General features: G+C 43.5%; 1 protein-coding gene and 1 pseudogene across 1 annotated transcript; both read right to left on the bottom strand.

Moving 5' to 3' along the window:
• The window catches only part of LOC149436774 (uncharacterized), a 53,403-nt pseudogene extending 33,623 nt beyond the window's left edge, over positions 1 to 19,780 (bottom strand).
• Positions 19,781 to 24,724: 4,944 nt separating this feature from the next.
• On the bottom strand, positions 24,725 to 25,153 carry LOC149436773 (uncharacterized). The gene is made up of 2 exons (XM_089661488.1): positions 24,985 to 25,153; positions 24,725 to 24,877 (listed from the first exon to the last, which is right to left on the bottom strand). The coding sequence occupies exons 1-2, from the start codon at positions 25,138 to 25,140 to the stop codon at positions 24,725 to 24,727; spliced, it is 309 nt and encodes a 102-aa protein (XP_089517614.1). The 5' UTR covers positions 25,141 to 25,153.
• Positions 25,154 to 25,394: the final 241 nt, after the last annotated feature.

Below are 25,394 nucleotides of genomic sequence, written 5' to 3'. Positions count from 1 at the left end.
ATACCGTGTGTGCTTTTCATTGGTCCTTGTACTTCACTATTGTCAGGGGTGTCAGTTGGGGCTGAGACAGTTCTTGGGGTTGGGAGGCAGAGTGGTGGAGTGAATAAACATAAGTAGCCCCTTCGGGGGGGTCGCTACATAGAGGAATCGGGACCTCCTTCCTCCTGCCGGTGACCCCTCTAGTGATATAAATATGTATAGAGGAATCAGGACCTCCTTCCTCCCACTGGTGACCCCTCTAGTGATGCATCCAAATTCTATTTGCTTTCCCCACTGCCTGGCCACAGTGTTTTCTCATTTTGCAATCATCTGAAATAAGTACCCTCAAGTCCTTTTCCTCTTTAGTGTTGAAAAACACTGTACCCCCGATGTTGTACTCTTTCAAGGGATTCTTTTTCCCTGGGTGCATTATTTTACATTTAGAAACATTGAACTGCAATTTCCACTTTTGTGACCAATCTTCCAGCAATGCCAGATCCTGTTCCATGTTACAGACACCTCCAGGGATATCCTCCCTATTACACACCTTGTGTGTCATCAGCAAAGAGACATCCCCTTACCCAACAACCCTTTAGTTCTATCCCTTACATATAGATTACATAGAACAGGACCAAGTACAGAACCTTGGGGTACACCACTAGTGACTGCTCTCTGTTCTGAGTGAACCCCATTTACAACCACACTCTGGTATCTCTCCTTTATCCAGCTGCACATCCACTGAACCCCCCAAGGGCTAAGTCCTAGCTTGTCCAACTTCTGTATAAGATCATTATGTGGAACTGTATCACATGCCTTGTTATGCCATGTGCACAGCACCACCCTGGTCCAAAACATTGGTAATATAGTCAAAAAGTCCAATCAGTTGAGTCTGCCATGATCTGCCCTCAGTAAAGCCATGCTGCTATGGATCCAGCAAGTTGTGTGTTTCTAGATGATCAATGATCCTTCCTTTCAGGAGTGATTCCATTAACATGACTACCACCGATGTTAGACTCACTGGCCTGTAATTGCCGGCTTCTACCTGTCTGCCCTTCTTGGATGGAACACACTGTGCACTCCATTACATGAACAACATTGGGAGTTCTGCAATCATCATCTGATCAGGATACACAGGGGTATGAGCCAATCATAGATCAGCAGGTGCCTACAGGTTACCACCCCATAGGGTTATGAGCCAATCATAGATCAGCAGGTGCCTACAGGATACCACCCCATAGGGTTATGAGCCAATTGTAGATCAGTAGGTGCCTACAGGTTACCACCCCACAGGGATATGAGCCAATCGTAGATCAGCAGGTGCCTACAGGTTACCACCCCACAGGGTTATGAGCCAATAATAGATCACCAGGTTGTCGGAACTGTTCTGGGCTCACAGAATGAAACAAGAAGGCCTGAACTTATCATCTCTACATGGACATGCTGGAAGCCATTTTGTTCTGTATATTCTATTTCATGGTTTCTGAACACAGATTCTAAGAGCATTCCAAGGTGGTTACAGCTTATGTTCCCAGGTTATAAATCTGGGGGGAGGTATGGTGGGATCAGACGGCTACAAGATGAAGACTAGACATGACACCAAGTGGTAAGATAAATGGATGAGTCCATGTCTAGATTGAACAAAGGACACAAGAACTGGTCACAATGATTATTTCCCATGATCCTCTGGAAAGAGTGCATATTATACCTTACATTGTATATGGTGTTATTATTATGTGACAGGAATATCTGATCCAAAAATGTCACTTGTATTATTATTAGTATTACATGAAGTGAATGCTTGCTTACTTATGTCATCCAGGTTTATATTACTAGATTCCATCTCCACATACATATATTTATATGAAATGGTTTAACAATGAATACATATTGATATATTGGGGATATTCTGTTTGTAACATTATAAAGTATTAGTTTGAGTTCATTGTATGACAACGTTGTTATGTTACAGAAGACGTGAGATAAGAAGTCTCAGTATAATGACCTCATCTTTTTGTAGGATATTTAGGTAGATTTATTTTCTTTTCCAGAATCACTTAATTAATACATTACTTGATATATATTACTAGATTTGTTTTTTCCAGAATCACTTAAAGTGGTTGTAAACCCCAAATATTTAAAAAAAATGTACTTTTTTCCATAAATGAATACATTTTAATGTAAACATACATACAGCTGTGAGTGTACCTCAGAAAAATGCTCCTTTAGCTTGTCTCAGCTCTCCAAACTGCTGGTCTGTGGGCGTGGCTTAGGACCAGAGAATAGTAGGCGGAGATTTGATGTCACACAATCCCCCAGTTATACCCCCCTCCAGCCTCGGCTCAAGAACAATCACTGGTGCTGATGAGTGCTGAGTTGTGGATCTTGTGAAGGCAGAGACCAGCATGGAGAGGACACCCCCTCCCCCACCCCTTGCAGTGTATTACATGGAGGCTCATACTGGTCTCCTCCTCAGCACAGCCTGTCACTCACAGGAGAAGGGGAGTGGTGACACCATATTTCTGCTGGTGTCAGATTTATTCTGCTCAGAAGATCAGGCGGGATTTCTGGAGAAAGGGATTGCTTCAAGATACCAGACTAAGCTGAATGGCTCAGTAAAGGTAAAATCTACCCAACTGCAGGATTAGACGGATTTGTGTTTTTTAGGGTTACAACCACTTTCAGTAATACATTATTAGCAGTGACATGGGTACCAGTCTGTGTGACACCAAACCTGGCAGAAAAGCAGTTCTCTCTAATGTAGTCATGTCCTTACCAGCCGAGGTTAAAGGTCAACCCTTGTCATGTTCCAGAAGACATGTCAGAGAATTCCTCATCCTATACTGCCCCCTTCAGGTCACTGAAATCAATTAGTAGAGAAAATAGCACCTAGTCTGACATCATTGTGAGGAGAGAGAATCTTTGCCCGCCTAGGTTTTATTTGGAGGGATAAAAGTAATAGACGGACAGAGAAGAGGACACACATCACAAAACAAGACCTCACAAGACAGGAGACAAGGGACAACAGACGGACACAGACACCCCCTGAAGTGAGCGCACTGAAAGCTGACATCACTGACACCATACAGTCCATATTGGGAACTAGAACTTTCATTTTCCTCAGATAACTTGTACTCCCCTTATATCTCCAGATACATTGTTTAGTCCGATAACGGTTCTGGTGAGCACAGGAGGGGATGTGACGTCATTTTACCTGCAGTATAAATTATTATCATTTCACTCCTCTGGGGAAGATTGATTTTACATATCCCTGAAGCTGATTCTGGCTTCTAGTCAATGGTTTATCCGGATGTATACAGTATATATATGACAAGGTAGACTACTTCATGTAACATTACATCTTCATCTCAGATTGTAAGCGGATTGGATTGGCCTGTGTATGGGATTCCAGATCAAGTCATGGCAAGGTACACGTTGAGCGTTGAATATCTGGGTGTAGAGAGATCACGGGGGGATTTGTATATCTGTTGTCACATGTTGCTGAGTTACTGATTTCTTACACGACATTTCCAGACAGTTGGATGTAATTCATTAATATTTGGAAGTAATTGCTGGCTTGTATTTCTCCCCATTATTGTGGATTAGATCATTGTACTGTTATCTTGTATTGTTTATTATTTATCATCACCTATTATATTTCATCCCCATTTTGTACTGATTTATATTATTAATAAATATATATTTTTGCACATTATTGCGTTTTATTTTGTCTATATAGAAAAAGGGGGGGTAACCAGGACACTGCCAACTATGGACTATAGTGAGAATACCTAGGAAAAAGGGGGGTCAGAAATGATGTAATGAACTAAATCCTGGCCTCCTTATACATAGAAAATATGCCGACTCACATGGAGATAGCAATGTGGTGTCCTCAGGACCCAAACATAAGTGAGGGAAACAAAAAGGGAAAACAATGACAGAGGCACAAGATGCCTAAGTCAAGCGGGTCCAAAAGAGGTCATACTGCGGCTTGTAATAAGAAAATTGTATACATCTTTAATTGCAGTAAAAACGTGAATCAATACACATGGTAAAACAAAAACAGCAGGAAGTGATGTCAGGTACAGACAGGAAGTGATGTCAGGTACAGACAGGAAGTGATGTCAGGTACAGACAGGAAGCATATCGGAGATGTTGGTGGAAGTGGTAGCAGAGGAGGTAATAGGATGTTGTGTTCTATTTACACCCAGTAACCCGTCATGTCCGTCCTCTTCCTCCATAGTCACGTCCGTCCTCTTCCTCCATAGTCACGTCCGTCCTCTTCCTCCATAGTCACTGTGACGTCTTTTATCTCCAGCAGATGATGATACACACATATATAGTGTGGGAACCCAGATGAACCCCTTCAGGGGCAGAACATCCCCCACTTCCGGGGCCGGAACATTCCCCTCATTGTGGAGAGGTGTCACCTTCTCACCTCATCAGTCTATACTAATGGATTTTATTACTTTAATTAGTGGCGGGGGATGGGGGGATATTTAGGGGATTGGAATATCTATGTCTTTGTTTTATAAGATTCAAATAGGAAGAAAGAGAGAAAAATGTCATTTGTAGTAAATGTCCTGAACACAATGGACACGTCCTCCACTCACTCTGATGGGAATACATTGGACCTTGTTTTCTCCCATCTTTGCACTCCCTACAACCTCACAAACACCCCCTTTCCTCTCTCTGATCACAATCTCATCACCTTCACAGTCTCCTCTTCTTCAAACACCTATCCCTCCAAGCAGCCAACAATTACCCACAGAAACCTTCACAACTTGAACCCGGCTCCTTTCCATTCTGCAACTGACCAACTCTATGACAGAATCTCTCCCCTGTCCTGCCCTGACCTGGCCACTGCTGTCTACAACAGTTCACTATCATCCACACTGGACTCACTTGCTCCTCTAACATGAAGCATCAGGCCCCGACCAATACATCCTTGGCAGACTGACCACACCGGACATCTTAAATGACATAGTCGTGCGCTGGAGCGATTGTGGCGTAAAACCAAATCCCAGCAAGCATATAAATCTGCTTTCTTCACATACAATTCCTAATTTCATACTGCCAAACAAGCCTACTTTGCCAATCCTATTAATACCTTGTCATCCAGTCCTCGTTGTCTCTTCTCTACTTTTAACTCTCCACTTTCTCCACCTCCACCTCGTACCTCACTCACTGCTTATGAGATTACAAATCATTTCAAAAACAAGATTGACACAATGGCCTTGATTCACTAAGATGTGAGTGTATTAGCAGAGACTGACCATTCAGGCAGACTCCGGTCAATCAATCAGTCGTCTGACCAGCGTCTAGCAAGCTCATTAACGAGCGTCTACTTTGCCATTAGTGAATGTGGTATCCTGTCTGGCACATTTTTAGGTGCAATACCGGATATATTCGCTAGATGGCGCACAAGCACAGGCTTTATTAACATTGGCGTTTTTCTGATAGCAAAAGAGAATTTTTAGAATGTAATAAAGAGTACAGCTGTATTAGAATTTTCTATTTTTTTTTTTGTGCTGTTTCTCTAAAATGATCAGGAAACTAATGCATTTACTAATGAATGTCATACATTCTATTTTCAAATGTTAAACATTTTCACACTTATATCTCAAATAATTTTTATACTTCTAATTTCCCAATATAATTATATATCTTCATTCTCTTTAATCACATAACTATTCTATGTTAAAGACAAGTGCAGCGCTATAAATGCATGTGATCAATAATGAACGCATGTAAAAACCAAAAAGTGCAAAGAATTGCAACAATGATGTAATATTGTAAATGGTGCTAAAATAAGTTCATAGAATCATTCCTGAATAATGGAATGTCCTTGGTGTGAGAGTACCAACTCAGAGAGTGCCTATGAATGGCACGTGTGGTCTCTCCGTGACGGACAGTAGTGCATGAACTCGTGAAAGGTAAACCACCCTTGGGACTGGTCTACACTCACCAGAACAAAAGTATTAATGTGTATGGGTTATACACATCACACATCTGGGGGTGCAGCGGTATGCTGGCAGCTATGGGTTAGTCATCCAGCTCCATCCATCCATCCATCCATCCATCAGGGTGGGTGCCCAAATGGTCCTGGGGAGAAATTAGCTCAGCCACAGGAGCCAGAAAGGTGCTCAATAGTGTAGTACACTGTCACAGGGGTGGATGACCTTTCACGAGTTCATGCACTACTGTTCGTGGTTATATTGATCTTGTGTAATACCATTTTACTAGTCTATATCATTTGACCAGCGCTCGCTCTATCATTTTCAAACAATGGAACTATTCTACATTATAGCTCAAACTGTGTCTCCCACAGTGGTTTAGTGGTTAGAGCTCAGAACTTACAGCACTTGGGTCATGGGTTCTAATCCCAGTCATGGCTACATCCTAAAAAATGGAGATCAATTTTCTGGGTTGTGTCAGTGCCAGGAATATTGATCAAACAATTATGATTTTGCCTAATGACTAGAAAGTGGATGAATGTTACCTGCGTCCTCTTCTTCTGCCAATTAGGAAATGTGCAAGTTTCATGCTGTGTATATTTCATTGTAACATTTTTCTCTTTTAAATCTGTCTCCTTATACAACTTGACCCCCTCCCCCACCCCGTCATCACCTGTCCCATATGCAAATCTATGGATCACCGCCCCACTCTTTAACTATCTATTTACTGATCAAGTGAATGTGTCTCATTTTCTATCAGCTACAGCTCAGATCTCACATTATTATACAATTGCTGATTGTATCTCACCACTAGTCTGATTGAATTCACAATTCCTGGTCAGTCCCGTTCCCTGACCTCTAATAACCTTTAGGGCTAGTTCACACTACATGTGTTTCAGTTGCTTTTTCGGCATCACAAACGCACAGAAAGAAGGTTATATGGTTGTCAATGTCATAGTTCACATCAGCGCTTGCATTTTCAGTGCATTGCAGGTGCTGTAAACAAAGTTGACCACGCTGCATTGTTTCTGCACAGAACTGTACTGGAACACATTGAAATGTCCTTGAATGTACTAAAACGCACACGTCCCTAACTACATTGAATACAAAGAAAATAGAAAAAAATAAGTGGAAGGGATATAAAAATGCAATGTAAACATGTCCAAAACGCATCCAAAATGTACTGGAACACACTAAACATGCATGCCAAAAGGGCATGAAAAAACCCCATCAGGAACACATCTAGACTGTTTCTATAGTGTGAACCAGCCCTTAGGACTTGTTCACACCATTGGTGGTGCAGAAACGCATGCAAGAACACACATTTTCCAGCACAGCAAAGAAATGCAATGCCCTGTGTAGATGTGCGCAGGTACCATGATGAAAACGTTGTTGCACCTACACACGTCTATTAAAAACAGCCCCATTCCCAGCCACAAATACGCATGGCACCACACTACTGTGCGGTTAGGTGCGACACACTTGGAAAATAACATAAAAATAAGCCAACATGGCTAAAACATATCTTGAAAATATGGGGACTCTGATATCCGGCGACAGTCCGTTCACGAACGAGAAGCAATTCTGCACCCTAAAACCAACATAGAGGAAAGGGATGGTCAAATTGCTGTGCTGCTTCCAAACCACCTCTGGCATGCCAGGGTCATTATGCAGGTCCTCGATGCCAGTTCTTGCCTGCGGCCACAAAATATCCACTGGCCACAAGTGAAGGTGAGTGGAGGACGTGAAGGTGGATTTCTACCAGCTTCAACCGCAAGCAGTACCACTCCTGAAAAATGAGAGCAAATAATCATTGACACGTCATCATGACAGTCAATTCTCAGTGCAGGCTATCTAGAGTGTCTTTCCTTTTTAACCATTTCAAGAGTTCAAGGAAACATTCTTGGAGCATCTACTGTGTTTGGAAAGGCCAAAGGCCCCCCCCTCCCCCAGGCACACTAATGCTTATGCAGGCCATAGACGGGGAGAAAAACAGCCGATTTTTCTTTTAAAAAATGAAAAATCGGTTGTTCAAGCGGCCGACGTTACCAGCAATGGTAAAAAAAAAAATCGGCCGATTTTCATCCCGTCTACAGCCGGCAAAAAGTGTCCCTGCAGAGAGCTCCGCTATTTCTTTGACAGTTCTTTGACATTTATAGCGGTTGCAACAATGTATTTGTATCCATTTCGGATACAGATGTTTTTATTCGGAAACAAATAGATACAATGTTGCAACCGCTGTAAATGTCAAGGAACTGTCAAAGAAATAGCGGAGCTCTCTGCAGGGACACTTTTTGCCATACTGGAATTCCTCTCATTTTTCATCCTTCTTCTTCCTCTTCTTCTTCATCATCATCCTCTTCTTCCTCTTCATCATCTTCTTCTTCTTCTTCATCATCATCATCCTCTTCTTCTTTTTCTTCTTTTTGTCTTCCTCTTGCAGGTCACTGCTCATGTGCAGATTTTTTATCAGTAAAAAAATCGGCCGATTTGCCCATCATTGCCGCGAAAATCGGCCGATCGGCAAATTCGGCCGTTTTTTTCCAACTTTACCAAAAAAAAAAATCTGCCAAAATACCGAAAAACGGCCGAACAAATAGCCCACTAACGATCCGAAAATCGGCCGATTTTATTTTCGGCCGAAAAATCGGCCGATTTTCGACCCATCTATGGCCTGCATAAGATATGGTGTGGCCCTAGGGTCAATGTGTGTTTAGAATACTTCCAAAATGCACATACAAAAACACTACATCCAAATGCATGTTGCATTTCTATAGCATGTTAAACAGAAGAATAACGCACTTCCATAATGTTAACATGCCAAGTAAAAATAGACAAAATCCACATCCTTTTATTCTGGCTTCACATACATGCATTGTGGTCTAACACCGCACTCCTGGGCAAATCACATGCAATTTGTGTGCGTTGCAATTAGAGACAAACATTTTGCACACCTCAAATTGCACCGCATCCGGGCCAAAAATGTGCAGGACCCTTTTTCAGGGTATGCACATGGGTGTGAATAGGCATGCCATCCAATTTGGCAAATCGCAATACGCTTTGTGTACCAATATTGGTGTGTTGGTAACTTCACCTAGAAAGCCGCAGCAGGTGGCATGAAGGGGTTGCGGTTGTGATGCGGTGCAGCGCTTGCACAGAAAACACTGCAAATTTCACATCGCATCTGTGTGACACCAGAATGTGCCAATATGTGGCTTGACAAAGCACAGTGGTCAGTGCAGATTATTTTCAATCCATGTTTTTTTACACTTTTCATTCACTGGTTTAACTCAGGTGATCATTAATCACAATTATCTCCGGAGATCACATGCAGCCCCTCAACCATCTACACAGATCTCTGGAAATCTATACAGATCTCCTTGAAAAAATGTCTCCTCTCCTCTTCGGAAAACAATTGTCCTCCACCTCATAAACAGGGGGACAGAGAAGACTTCTCCTTGATAACTAAAATCAGATGAATTATCTGTGCTTAATAAACATACACCAATACTGCAAATGCATTGTACTGTCCAAGGCATTGCACACTAATGCATTGCACACTAGAAATGTCAAATGCGTTAGTGTGTACAGTGCATGAGTGTAAACTGCTTTAGTGCAGACTGCAGTGTACAACGCATTGCACACTGTAATACACTGTACAATGTAATACCGTGTACACCCACACATTGTAGACTGTAATGCACTGTACTCTGTCATGCAGGATGGAGCAACGCATTGCACACTGTGATACCATGTACACCCACACATTGTAGACTGTAATGCACTGTACACTGTCATGCAGGCTGGAGCTACGCATTGCACACTGTGATACGCTGTCCACTGTCATGCAGAATCCAGCAACGCATTGCACACTGTTATACCATGTACACCAACACATTGTAGAATGTAATGCATTATACGCAGTATACATGTCCAGATATTCAAAGATTAGCCATGAAGGCCTAGCTGGTTACCTATTTGGCGACCGCAGATAGCCGAATAACGCTACACTGCATCCAGGCAGCTCTGGGAGGGTGTCATATGACATCCTGGCAGAACGCGCTCTCCGTGATTGCTGTGTCCTAAGGACACAGCTGATCACGTGATGTGGTAAAGACCAATCACAGCGGCTTTTTACCATGTGATCAGCCATGTCCAATGACACGCTGATCACCGGGAAATGCATTTGCCGGGTCTTGGCTGCACTTTCATTACGCTGTCAGAATGTGTGGAAAGTACTGCCGAGAACCAGCAGTTATCAAAGCAGGGGTCGGCCCCGATGATCAGTGCCCACCAGTGCCACCCAACAGTTCCGCCCACCTGTGGCCAGCAGTGCCGCCTCATCAACGCACATCAGTGTTGCTAAATTACCAGTTTACCAAATGTTATAATATAAACAGACTTTTATTCATTATGAGCTATTTTGTGGTTTATCGAGCAAAAAGTAAAACTCACAGCAGCAAGTCAATACCACCCAAAGAAAGCTCTATTTGTCTGAAAAAACTGATACAAATTTAAGATGGGTACAATGTGGCATGACCGCACAATTGTCATTCAAAGGGTAACAGTGCAGAAAGATGAAAATTGGCCAGGACAGGAAGGGGGTATGAGTACCCAGTAGGCAAGTGGTTAATATAATTGACCCATCAATACCCAGGAGCTAATGTACAGATAAGTAGCATGTGCACCAAGTGAGATTCTGCTAGGCCCCACCCACAAAATTACAATTACCTGTCCCTCACATGTTATAAACATATTTGCAATGGCCACACTTACTGTACATATAAGGATCATCTCCTCAGTTGAGAACTGTGCTCTCGCCATGTCCAAATGCCAATAAAGTTATCAAAATTTTCAACCAACACAAAACCTCCAACCACTTCTCATCCACTTACACTCCCCACAACCACTTCCGGGTGCGCGCGCACCAGATGACGGACTTCCAGGAGGATAGCTGCTCGTGCGCCATGGGGGACACCTGTTTGGCGTTTATTTGTGCACGATCGCGCATATCTATGCACGATCGCTCATTTCTATGCACGGCTATGATAGCTTTCGCGAATGTGTGTTTTAGTGATTTTTTTTCTTTTTAAACCTTGGCTAATATATCTTTGTTGCCAAAGGCCAAAAATCAACATACAGTGGGGACTATTTTATTACTGTAAATCAAATTGTAGAAAACCTGTAGCTGGCTGCACAGTGAATGTGACATATTCATTAGTACATAATATTGTGGTGCAAGCAGGTTTTTTATTTTTTTGTTTGGTTTGGAAAAAGCCAGTTTGCACCCACTTGCATATTCACGCTCTTACAAGCTACATTTGAGCAGATTATATAAGTATACAAAGTAACTATTAAGGTTGTTCATATATTGAACATAAAATAAACACAAAAACATCGGTGAAACATTTATTGATCAAATATATCTTCATTTATTTGGTCAGCAGGAACAAGTAGGTACAGTCAATATCTTGGTGAGTCACAAAAATAGGATTGATGTGGCAAAAATAAAACACTCCTGGTCATAAGAGCTTACAATCTAAAGATACTTCTAATGAACTGTGTGTGCTCAGGTTATAGCAGGAAACAAAGGGGAAGATGAATCAAGTAACATTTTCGTGCACATAAGGTTTACTTACACAATCACTTAGTATAAAGATCCATTCACAAAAAAAGTCTACACATCAAAATATAAAGAAAACAAGACATATGTGAAAAACCCCTCCCACCTCTACAAATCCCCTCCCACCTCTACAAATCCCCTCCCACCTCTACAAACCCCCTACACATACATTTGTCAGCAGGTTTGTAAGAAAAATGCATTTGAGTCTAAATAAGCAAGCAAAATTAAAACAAGGGCAGATTTTAAACAAAACGATTGACATGTGTGAGGCTTTCAATGCAAAGAGAAAAAAACACAATCATTGTGCAATAACACACAAACACTTTACAAGGCCAAAAATATGCAAACATTTCCAGCCCACTTCCAAACACAGCCTGAGTGGTGTCTGGGGCAATTCAGCACAAAATCTCCCCCCCCCCCCAAAACAGCCTGAGTGGTGTCTGGGGCAATTCAGCACAAAATCTCTTCTTCCCCCCAAACACAGCCTGAGTGGTGTCTGGGGCAATTCAGCACAAAATCTCTTCTTCCCCCAAACCACTACAAGCAAGGACTTAGTCACAAACCACCCGGCCTAGTAACAGGCCAAATCACTCCCTACTGCACATCTTTATATAAGCTAGGTTGTATTTGGAGCGCCAAACAAGGCCCCACCCCCAATGAAGCCTCACCCACCACTGACCTTAATTTGGTCAGTGAAAGTGTTTTCACCTGATGAATCCCCTTCCTACCTGCATTAACCCTTCGTATACAGGCCACACCCCCAATGAAGGCCACACCCACTACTGTCAGTGAAAGTGTTTGCACCTGATGAATCCCCTTCCTACCTGCATTAACCCTTGGTATACAGGCCCCACCCCCAATGAAGGACACACCCACCACTGTCAGTGAAAGTGTTTTCACCTGATGAATCCCCTTCCCACCTGCGTTAACCCTTGGTATACAGGCCCCACAAATCAGAAAGAAATATACAGTGAAATGTACGTGTGCAGCATACAACAGAACATTGAGCAGGGATGTGAAAGGGAACCCCAATTGGAACCGTTATTGCTACTATGGTCACAATTCCCTCCAGATTCTCGCATGAGGTAAGACAGTCACATGACCACATCTTGTATGCAATACTGAAAATGACAAATCGATTTGACTAGTATGGTGAATTTCCCATCAATTGGTAAAACACTCCAGAAATCAAACATCACCAAACATTACACTCTGGGCAAAGCTGATTTACAAATCCTGCGACTTACAGTAAAGTTGACCATTTCAATGCAATTTTCAAGACATCTGACACAGATCTCTATGCAAATTGCCACTAAAGTAGAACATGTACTACTATAGAAATCAGTGTTTGAAACGCACCCATGTGGTCACTCTAATAGCAGACAATAGGGTGCGACTTTGCAGACGATTTACAGCTTGCATGTTGTGCAAATCACATGTCAAGTCCCACTCAATGTGCATATTGGAGCGTTCATATTGTTGTGGTTCAAACTTGGTCGGAGCCGCAAGTAATAATAGAGTAATGAATACACTACTTTTCATGCAATTTGCTGAGAGATCGATGTCGAATGTCTTGCAAATTGCACTTGAAATCACCATGTACCCCGACTTTGAAATCACGCAACTTCTATGCAAGTCACATGATGTGACTGTGGTGTCAATAACACCACTTAGAAATCTGCTTTAATGTGACCGGGTAGCCCCCAGTAACATTGTTTGTGATTGCCATGCAATTGGCATGACAGGCGACTTGCAAATCGTAGACCAAGTCGCACCCTATTGGCCACTGTAGGCTCTGTTCACATCCAATTGGATTGTGAACTCGTGGAACTTCACTGTAAGTTGGGCAATTGCCGCATCGGATTAGATGTCACAGTGGTGTTTTTGTGAATTGACATGGTACCTGATATTGGATATAATGAATGTGAATGTGAGGGGAGTAACATACGCCATTTGTTGCAGCGAGAGTTCAAAGGTATTTGAAATTTTGTCCATTTATTAGCAAATTAACATCTAGACTCAAATAGAAATCGCAATGCTACACACAATTGAAAACACAACTAGTTAGTAATTCTTTAGAAAACACAGTAAAATTGGCAACTTAAAGAGTAATTTTCAATTGCATATAGTGTGAGCGAAGCAGGAAAATCAACAAAGGAAATAAATCTTTGAAGGCGTGCGGTACCTGCCTGCTGGGATAAGGGTCTGCTTTGCATTTGGTGGAAAAATCCATACCAGTATTTGTGACAAGTTTGATGTGTGGATTCACCAACCAAGTCTTTTCTCTCTCGCTCACTCTTCTGTATGTCTCTCTTTATCACTCTTCAGTATGTATCTCTCGCTCACTCTTCTTTGTCTCACTGGCTCGCTCTTCTCTCTCGCTCACTCTTCTGTATGTCTCTCTTTATCACTCTTCAGTATGTATCTCTCGCTCACTCTTCTTCATCTCACTGGCTCGCTCTCGCTCACTCTTCTGTATGTCTCTCTTTATCACTCTTCAGTATGTATCTCTCGCTCAGTCTTCTTCATCTCACTGGCTCGCTCTTCTCTCTCTCTGTCAGCTCTTTGCTTGCCAAATCCTTCACAAAAGTGGGTGGAGTGTAAACCATCATTATCAAATCTATTAGTAGTCCAGGCCCTTATCTTATCCCACTGTATGACATTCACATAAGGTGCAGCTTTGAAGGTGTTTCAACAGACAAGGCCTCATTCTAATTCACATTTTAGGGATCATTTAGACAGAAAGCAAAGATGTTGCCAGAACATGTATGTGAAGACAGCCACACACGGAGATCATGCTACTTCCTTGCCGTGGTTGTGATTCAAACCGACAACCCTAGAGTTGTGAGGCAGTAGTGCTAACCACTAACCCACGGAGCTACATTGCTAACCCAGCCTGTATTTCTGTGCTGTGAATCAATCCTAGGTCCCTGGGCAAGGTCAGTGTAACTACCAGATATCTCCAATGTGACACAAATGTTGTGCTATGTTGCCAATTCACATGTATGTTGGTTCTATGTATCCCAATACAATGGATTGCAATACTAATACAGGCGTACCTCGGTGTACCAACGCCTCAGGGAACGTCATATTTGGGGTACAAATGCCAAACCATTTCAGTTCATTGTTCTGTTTACAAATGTTTGAATAATTTGGTATGGGCATGTGGCCTGGTATGGTTCAGGAGGGGGGGAGGCGCTCGCTTGTCCCCCCCCCCCCTTTCCTGACCTGCTGGGCTGCATGCTCGGATAAGTATGTGTTATGGATTTTGGGGGGTACCCCATGCTGTTTTTTATTTAATTTTAGCGTGGAGTTACCCCTTAACATCCATACGAGACCCGAAGGGCTTAGTATGGATGGGAGGGGGGACCCCACGCAGGGTTTTTTAAAAATTGTTTATAAATCCCTGCAATACTTTTACATCAACTGTCAGTGGGGAACTCCGCCGACAGCTGAAACATGAGCGCTGCATTGGTTTTCACTACTAAAATGCTGCATGAGGTGATAACATAACTCATGCGGGATTGTAGGAGCGACAGCCATGTGTTAATGTTTCAGCTGTCAGCGGGGTTCCCCACTGACAGCAGAATGTAAAATAATTTCCTTTATTGCAAAATAATAAAAAAAACAGCGTGGGTCCCCCCTCCCATCTGTACCAAGCCCTTCGGATCTGGTATGGATATTAAGGGGGAACTCCACGCTGAAATTAAAAAAAAAAAACAGAGTGGGTCCCCCTCAATATCCATACCAGACCCTTATCCGAGCATGCAGCCCGGCAGGTCGGGAAAGGGGGGGACAAGCGAGCGCCCCCCCCTCCTGAACCATACCAGGCCACATGCCCTCAACATGGGGGAGTGCTTTGGGGCAGGGGGGGCTCCCCCTCCCCCAAAGCACCTTGTCCCCATGTCGATGAGGACAAGGGCCTCTTCCCCATAACCCTGGCCGGCGGTTGTGGGGGTCTGCAGGCGGGGGGCTTATCAGAATCTGGAAGCCCCCTTTGGTTCGTTTGCACTGTGTTATGTTTTAGTATTGCACTGCGTTTATGTTTGTATTGTTAGTCTTTAATAAATTATATTGTTTATAACTTATCTGAAGCCTGCGTTTCCCTGCGTCAGTCACAAACCTCTGGTCATACCCGGGAGCCCTGACACCGGCTGTCAGAGGACTCCACACACAGGAGACGTGACCGAGTGCCGGCTGTCAGAGGACTCCACACACAGGAGACGTGACCGAGTGCCGGCTGTCAGAGGACTCCACACACAGGAGACGTGACCGAGTGCCGGCTGTCAGAGGACTCCACACACAGGAGACGCGACCGAGTGCCGGCTGTCAGAGGACTCCACACACAGGAGACGCGACCGAGTGCCGGCTGTCAGAGGACTCCACACACAGGAGACGTGACCGAGTGCCGGCTGTCAGAGGACTCCACACACAGGAGACGCGACCGAGTGCCGGCTGTCAGAGGAATCCACACACAGGAGACGCTACCGAGCGCCGGCTGTCAGAGGAATCCACACACAGGAGACGCGACCGAGTGCCGGCTGTCAGAGGACTCCACACACAGGAGACGTGACCGAGTGCCGGCTGTCAGAGGACTCCACACACAGGAGACGTGACCGAGTGCCGGCTGTCAGAGGACTCCACACACAGGAGACGCGACCGAGTGCCGGCTGTCAGAGGAATCCACACACAGGAGACGCGACCGAGCGCCGGCTGTCAGAGGAATCCACACACAGGAGACGCGACCGAGCGCCGGCTGTCAGAGGAATCCACACACAGGAGACGTGACCGAGTGCCGGCTGTCAGAGGACTCCACACACAGGAGACGTGACCGAGAGCCGGCTGTCAGAGGACTCCACACACAGGAGACGCGACCGAGTGCCGGCTGTCAGAGGACTCCACACACAGGAGACGCGACCGAGTGCCGGCTGTCAGAGGACTCCACACACAGGAGACGTCACAGAGTGCCGGCTGTCAGAGGACTCCACACACAGGAGACGCGACCGAGTGCCGGCTGTCAGAGGACTCCACACACAGGAGACGCGACCGAGTGCCGGCTGTCAGAGGACTCCACACACAGGAGACGTGACCGAGTGCCGGCTGTGAGGAATCCACACACAGGAGACATGACCGAGTGCCGGCTATCAGAGGAATCCACAGTAAGATTCACTATTAGGCAGTGGCTAAAAAGCAAACGCCCATGGCAGACACCTAAAATGCGTTCTGCACATGCTCAGTTATATCGGCCAAAGACACTGCACGGGCGTCTAGATTTTTACTGTGTCGATTTCCTTGAAAAAAACTATTTTTAACACATTCTTAATTTTTTGGGAAATAGCAGATATTGTTTAAAGTGAAGTCCTGATATTTGGCAAAGCAAATTTCTAAGTGAACGTCTCTGCAGTGATTTTTCATGGTGTTAGACATGCTTCTTAGCAAGTCTGCTTTGTGAGTCTGATTTCCGGGCGTGTGTCTTTTTGTGAATTAGATTGGGCGTCTGCTTATGGGCTCTGGTCAATAGTGAATTAGGTTGCAGGGTAAAAAATGGACGGACGCCCATGAAAATTGGGCTTAAGCCCATGAATATGCGCCCACGCCCAATAGTGAATCAAGGCCATACAGTCTTTCTAAAGAACTCCCATTTCTGTGTTGTGTTTATCGATGCCAATATTTCCTCCCAGTCTAAGTCTTGGAGAGCAGCTTTCAGAATTGGAAAAATAGCTCTCTTAAAGTTGAGCGTTTTTATTTTTCACGTAAGTGCTCGCTGTTTACAGCTAACAATAAATGAAATCATGTTATGGTCACGGCTACCCAGATGTTCTCTTATATGGACATTCGTAATAAGCTCTGCATGATTGGAGATGACCGAGTCCAGCAGAGCATCATTCCTAGTTGAGGCTTCTATGAACTGGACCATAAAATTGTCCTGCAATAGGTTTATACATTTTTGCCCTTTAACTGTTCCTGCAGTACCATTATTCCAGTCAATTTCCGGGTAGTTACCATCCTCCATAATTATCACTGTTCCAGACCTTTCCATCTGTGGGAGGAGCTGAGCCTCCACCTCCTAATTAACACTGGGAGGCCTATAACAAACTCCAATGATGACCTTTGTAGTACCGCCCCCCATGTGCAGTTCCACCCATAATACTTCAGCCTCATCACACTCTCCATCAACTAGGTCCTCTTTCACACTCCCTCTGAGATCACTTCTCACATAGAGACAGACACCACCACCTTTCCTATTTCCCCCGTCTCTCCGAAAGAAAACCTAGACAGGAATATGAATGGCCCAGTCATGTGAGGAATGAAGCCAAGATTCAGCAATACCAATTCAATCCTAGTTCTCTTCATGCACCAAACCTTCCAACTCACCTATTGTGCTGGGCACACTTCTGACATTGGGGAACAAACACTTTCATTCACCGACACCTTGCCCATTCACCGACACCTTGTCCATTCACCGACACCTTGTCCATTCACCGACACCTTGTTCATTCACCACCACCTTGTTCTTTCACCGACACCTTGTTCACATGGATTTTGTGTATTTTTTATTTTCATACAAATGGTATCAATTCTACAGGTTGTTTGTTACATGGGAACTGTCTTATCATCTGCCACAGCCCTACCCCCATCTTTCCCCATTCCACCCCCCAATAAGTACTGACCCGTCTGATCTGTCTACTCCGTTATAACCAAATTCTCCCTCCCCCCTCCATCCTAGTTTATATACTCCTCCAGCCTTCCCATAAACCCCTCCCCCAGCACAGCAGACTCCCTTCCATTTAGGTGCAAACCATCTCTAGCATATAGGCTGAACCCCAATGAGAAGTCAGCCCAGTGCTCTAGGTCAGGACTCCATTTTTATTCTTCTCCTGCTATCAATGGCCAACCCGGTCCCAAACTTCATACATGTCTTTGGTGACCTCTGATCTCCTTATGAACTGTTTCTTCCATTATGAAGATCAGCCATGGAGTATATCTGAGGTGTATATCAGGGTGTGCTTCTTCCCCACATGAGAGCTGGGATGTCCAGCAACATTCATCTAGAAGACATTTCCCGCACTCAAAGTACTAATACACCTCCAGGGTGGTGTGGGATCCCTGATGTAAAGGAAGATAGGACTTTAGCGAAGAACATTTCCCTCACTCAGGACAGGAAAGTGGCTTCTCCTCCGTGTGAGATCTCTGATGTCTGTAAAGATGGAACTTCTGTTAAAAACATTTCCCGCACTACGGAGAGGAATACGGCTTCTTCCCTGTGTGAGATCTCTGATGTTTATGAAGAATGGACTTCTTTGAAAAACAGTTCCCGCACTCAGGACAGGAATACGGCTTCTCCTCTGTGTGAGATCTCTGATGTCTGTAAACATCAGACTTCTGTGAAAAACGTTTCCCACACTCAAAACAGGAATACGGCTTCTCCCCTGTGTGAGATCTCTGATGTGTGTGAAGACGGGACTTCTGTGAAAAACATTTCCGACACTCAGGACAGGAAAACGGCTTCTCCCCCGTGTGACATCTCTGATGCTTATTAAAACTGGACTTGTCTGAAAAACATTTCTCACACTCTGGACAGGAATACGGCTTCTCCCCTGTGTGAGATCTCTGATGTGTGCGAAGACGGGACTTCACTGAAAAACATTTCTCACACTCTGGACAGGAATACGGCTTCTCCCCTGTGTGAAATCTCTGATGTGTGTGAAGACTAGACTTATGTGAAAAACATTTCCCACACTCAGAACAGGAATATGGCTTCTCCCCTGTGTGAGATCTCTGATGTCTGTGAAGATTGGACTTCACTGAAAAAAATTTCCCGCACTCAGAACAGGAATATGGCTTCTCCCCCGTGTGAGATCTCTGATGTTTATGAAGAATGGACTTCTTTGAAAAACATTTCCCGCACTCAGGACAGGAATATGGCTTCTTCCCTGTGTGAGATCTTTTATGCACATTAAGACCATATTTAGATTGGAAACATTTCCCGCACTCAGTACAGGAGAAGCTCTTCCCTGTTGGAAGGCCGGCTTGGTCCCGCACAGTCTGAGGTTCCTCAGGATACGAGGAATCCGATGGTCCATCTACACTGGGTGGTGCCGGATGGATATTGGAGGGAACCGGGTTTTCTCCTGGACTATACTGTGTGATGTCCTCATCTTCTACTTTCCAGTCTGGAGACAAAGTGAGACAATCCTCGGAGGTTTTCCTCATCTCCCGGCCATGGACTAAAATACAAAGACAAAGAGGATTACTAGACAGGAGCTGATTGGTTCCCCCAAACCAGGACTCCGCCCACATCTGACAGCTTGGTCTCTGAGGAGCTTACAATTCCACCCTCAAGGGAACTAGGAAATGGCTCCTCTGATCTCCTACCAGGTCATTTCTTTATTCATGGACCTTAGTCAGAGAGTGAGGAAACAACCAGAACTGTCTTTTATAGGAGGGACAGTGATGAGGGGATTATAGGACGAGGGTCCCCACCCCCTCTATCACTCATCGCCATCTTCCCAACACAAGAAGTACTGCACTTCCTTATTTAGTAATGAAGAACAGCGGAGCTGAGCCCCACCAGAGGTCAGAGAGTGAGGATGGGGGGAGAACAACTAAGATGAAGACTAGACTGATCCTGAAGACCACCATCATTGGGGTATTGACTCCTCCCTCATTATCACTTTCTGTTTAAGGGTCCAAAGTTGGAGGATGTTATCACATTATTATCACCATGTAAAAGTCTGTGCTCCAATCACATCATCCGATATAAAATGTCCAGCTGGGAGGAAATGGGTGTAACAAAAGAAAATCCATATTATGTGTATATATAGCAGTGGGGGGAGGGGGGAGAGCAGAAGTCAGGACTATGGAATGTACAACATAGAGTATATAGTGCAGGGGTCAGGAGTATGTAATGTACAACAGAGTATATAGTGCAGGGGTCAGGAGTGTGGAATGTACAACATAGAGTATATAGTGCAGGGGTCAGGAGTATGTAATGTACAACATAGAGAATATAATGCAGGGGTCAGGAGTATGTAATGTACAACATAGAGTATATAGTGCAGGGGTCAGGAGTATGTAATGTACAACATAAAGTATAAAGTGCTGGGGTCAGGAGTATGTAATGGACAACAGAGTATATAGTGCAGGGGTTTGGAGTATGTAATGGACAACAGAGTATATAGTGCAGGGGTCAGGAGTATGTAATGTACAACATAGATTATATAGTGCAGTTATCAGGAAGATATAATGAACAATATAGATTAAATAGTGAAGGGTTCAGAGTATGTAATGTACAACATAGAGTAAATTGTGCAGGGATCAGGAGTATGTAATGTACAACATAGAGTATATAGTGCAGGGGTCAGGAGAATGTAATGCACAACATAACATATATATTGCAGGGGTCAGGAGGATGTAATATACAACATAGAGTATATAGTGCAGGGGTTAGAAGTATGTAATGTTCAACAAAGTATATAGTGCAGGGGTCAGGAATATGTGATGTACAACAAAGACCATATAATGCAGGAATCAGGAGTATGTAATGTACAACATAGCCTAAAAAGTGCAGGGGTCTGTAGTATGTAATGTACAACACAGAGTAAATAGTGCAGGGATAAGGAGTATGTAATGTACAACATAGAGTATATAGTACAGGGGTCAGTGGTATGTAATGTAAAACAGTGTATATAGTGCAGGGGTCAGAAGCATGTAATGCAAAACTGAGTATATAGTGCAGAGGTCAGGAGTATGTAATGGACAACACAGAGTATATAGTGCAAGGGTCAGGAGTATGTAATGTACAATATAGATTATATAGTGCAGGGATCAGGAGGATATAATGTACAATATAGAGTAAATAGTGAAGGGTTCAGGAGTATGTAATGTACAACAGAGTATATAGTGCAGGGGTCAGGAGTATGTAATGTACAACATAGAGTATATAGTGCAGGGGTCAGGAGAATGTAATGCACAACATAACATATATATTGCAGGGGTCAGGAGGCGGTAATATACAATACAGAGTAAATAGTGCAGAGGTCAGGAGTATGTAATGTACAACATAGAGTATATAGTGCAGGGGTCAGGAATATGTGATGTAAAACAAAGACCATATAATGCAGGGGTCAGGAGTATGTAATTTACAACATAGCGTAAAAAGTGCAGGGGCCAGGAGTATGTAATGTACAACACAGAGTAAATAGTGCAGGGATCAGGAGTATGTAATGTACAACAGAGTATATAGTGCAGGGGTCAGGAGTATGTAATGTACAACATAGAGTATATAGTGCAAGGATCAGGAGTATGTAATGTACAACATAGAGTATATAGTGCAGGGGTCAGGAGTATGTAATGTACAAAATAGAGTATATAGTGCAGGGATCAGGAATATGTAATGTACAATATATAGTATAGAATGCAGGGGTCAGGGGTATGTAATGAACAATAAATTATATAGTGCTGGGGTCAGGAGTATGTAATATACAAAACATAGTATATTGTGAAGGGATCAGGAGAATGTAATGTACAACAAAGTATATAGTGCAGGGGTAAGGAGTATGTAATGTACAACAAACAGCATATAATGCAGGGGTCAGGAGTATGTAAAGTACAATAGAGTGTAAATAGTGCAGGGGTCAGGAGTATGTAATGTACAAAATAGAGTGTATATAGTGCAGGGATCAGGAATATGTAATGTACAATATATAGTATAGAATGCAGGGGTCAGGGGTATGTAATGAACAATAAATTATATAGTGCTGGGGTCAGGAGTATGTAATATACAAAACATAGTATATTGTGAAGGGATCAGGAGAATGTAATGTACAACAAAGTATATAGTGCAGGGGTAAGGAGTATGTAATGTACAACAAACAGCATATAATGCAGGGGTCAGGAGTATGTAAAGTACAATAGAGTGTAAATAGTGCAGGGGTCAGGAGTATGTAATGTACAATATAGAGTGTATAAAGTGCAGGGGTCAGGAGTATGTAATGTACAACATAAAGTATATAGTTCAGGGGTCAGGAGAATGTAATGCACAGCATAGATTATATAGTGCAGGAGTCAGGAGAATGTAATGTACAACAGAGTATATAGTGCAGGGGTCAGGAGTATGGAATGTACAATATAAATTATACAGTGTAAGGGTCAGGAGTATGTAATGTACAACATAGAGTATATAGTGCAGGGGTCAGGATTATGTAATGTACAACATAGAGTATATAGTGCAGGGGTCAGGAGTATGTAATGTACAACATGGAGTATATAGTGCAGGGGTCAGGAGTATGTAATGTACAACATAGAGTATATAGTGCAGGGGTCAGGAGTATGTAATGTACAACATAGAGTATATAGTGCAGGGGTCAGGAGTATGTAATGTACAATATAAATTATACAGTGTAATGGTCAGGACTAGAGATGAGTGAATCGAACCAGGCGAACCGGAATTCGATACAAATTTCAGGAAAAATTTGATTCGCGGCGAATCCGAATATCTGCCTACTTCGGGTGCGCGAATTATTTTTTTTCCCGATCAGCCGGCAAAAGTGTCCCTGCAGAGAGCTCCGCTATTTCTGACATTTCTCTGACAGTTCCTTCACATGTACAGCGGTTGAAACATTGTATCTATTAGTTTCCATTTAGGATACAGATGTTTCAACCGCTGTACATGTGAAGGAGCTGTCAGAGAACTGTCAGAAATAGAGGAGCTCTGCACATACACTTTTTGCCGGTTTGGAATTCTTATTTTCATCCTACTTCTTCTTCTTCTTCTTCATCCTCATCCTCAGAAGAGGATGAGGATGAAGAAGAAGAAGAAGTAGGATGAAAATAAGAATAATTCCAAGCCGGCAAAAAGTGTATCTGCAGAGCTCCTCTAAGTGTATCTGCAGAATGTCATTTATGGAAACAAATAGATACAATGTTTCAACCGCTGTATGGAGTGAATGTCCCAGAACTGTCAGAAATAGACAGAAACTGTCACAGAACTGTCCTTCTTCTCATCCTTCTCCTTCTTCTCATCCTTCTTCTCATCCTTCTTCTCATCCTTCTTCTCATCCTTCTCCTTCTTCTCATCCTTCTCCTTCTTCTCATCCTTCTCCTTCTTCTCATCCTTCTCCTTCTTCTCATCCTTCTCATCCTTCTCCTTCTTCTCATCCTTCTCCTTCTTCTCATCCTTCTCCTTCTTCTCATCCTTCTCCTTCTTCTCATCCTTCTCCTTCTTCTCATCCTTCTCCTTCTCCTTCTTCTCATCCTTCTCCTTCTTCTCATCCTTCTCCTTCTTCTCATCCTTCTCCTTCTTCTCATCCTTCTCCTTCTTCTCATCCTTCTCATCCTTCTTCTTCTTCTCATCCTTCTCCTTCTTCTCATCCTTCTCCTTCTTCTCATCCTTCTCCTTCTTCTCATCCTTCTCCTTCTTCTCATCCTTCTCCTTCTTCTCATCCTTCTCCTTCTTCTCATCCTTCTCCTTCTCCTTCTTCTCATCCTTCTCCTTCTCCTCATCCTTCTCCTTCCTCATCTCCAAGGGCATTTAAATTAAAGGTACAGTGTTCTGCACTAATTTAAAGGCTCTCTGAAGCCTAGAAACCCTTTTTATAAGTTAACTTCGTAGCGAATAAATTCGCATCGAATCGAATTTCTTCCTGAAATTTGCCGAATCAGCCGAATCGAATTTTTGAATAATTCGCTCATCTCTAGTCAGGACGCATAATATTGGTATTCAGTAATCAGTGGAAGATTAAATGTTTACTGTAGACAAGTTGCAGAGATCCCACACCGCTGCCTCCCATCTCCTGAGACTGCACTCAGTGACTTGGGACTGAGACACTACAGACATATCCCTCCACCCGGCACAGCCAGCAGACCACAGAGCAAGGAACCCTGGGAGAATTGTTCTGTCAGAGATCTTGCTGGACTCATAGACATTTATGGTGAAAATGAACATTTTGCTGGCAGCTGAACCCCAGAACCTCTATAAATCCAGTCTAGATACATAAATTGTGTCTGCAGCACAGAGAAGGAAGATTATCCGAGAGAAATCCAGGAATACAGGACGGGGAACACAGCTCAGGAAAGTGACCAGGGCATTACAGGCTGATATCACCCAGTCCCCGCCCTACTCTGGACCAATCAGTGAGCAGTATGGGTGGAGGAATGGATTTAGTGTTCATGACCCACCTGTGCTGATCTCTGTAGGAGTGTCCTCCTCTATAAATGTCCCCGTTATTCCATCCTCCTCCATAGACTGCTGATCATCCCTCACATACGCCTCTTCTTCTTCTGCTTTCACCTCAAATTCTATATCGATTGGATCTCCACTCTAAATCAAGGAAATGAGAGAAAATATCATCTGTAAAATATAAGGTCACATAAACATCCACACATCATCTCCACAAGTCCATGTTCTAGATTCTCCATCCCACCAACCTTGCAATGGTGAGGGATGGTGTGACCTTCTTGTGTGGAATCCCGGGAATACAGAGGACGGGGACATCTCTCTGGTGGGTTCCTGTAGCTGGATGACTCCACCATGGTGTCCTGGTACAGATCTTTGTGTTCTCTTAGAAGCTCTGTCTCCTCCATCCCCCCATCCTTATCCTCCTCCTCTTTTATCTCTTCTTTATCCTCAACTTTAGGATCTCTCAGGTTTCCACTCTGAATATATAATAAAAATGCCATCAATGGTAACAATGCAGATAATGTACAGATCCTAATGATACTATCAGTGATTGTTCCTCATCTACCTGATGATGGTGAGGGATGGTGTGACCTTCCTGTGTGGAATCCCGGGAATACAGAGGACGGGGACATCTCTCTGGTGGGTTCCCATGACTGGA

This window comes from Staurois parvus, unplaced genomic scaffold (assembly GCF_062004578.1).
Source record: "Staurois parvus isolate SC_StPar_1 unplaced genomic scaffold, SC_StPar_1.0 ptg001345l, whole genome shotgun sequence".
Lineage (NCBI taxonomy): Eukaryota > Metazoa > Chordata > Amphibia > Anura > Ranidae > Staurois > Staurois parvus.
This window is presented reverse-complemented; position numbering and strand designations above follow the sequence as displayed.

Bases quoted from the DNA above. Each gene is read 5' to 3' on its own strand.
- LOC149436773 (XM_089661488.1), bottom strand. From the start codon at position 25,140: ATGGAGGAGACAGAGCTTCTAAGAGAACACAAAGATCTGTACCAGGAC. The intron at 24,878-24,984 runs GTTGGTGGGATG...TCCTTGATTTAG, and splicing joins CCATCCCTCACCATTGCAAG to AGTGGAGATCCAATCGATAT.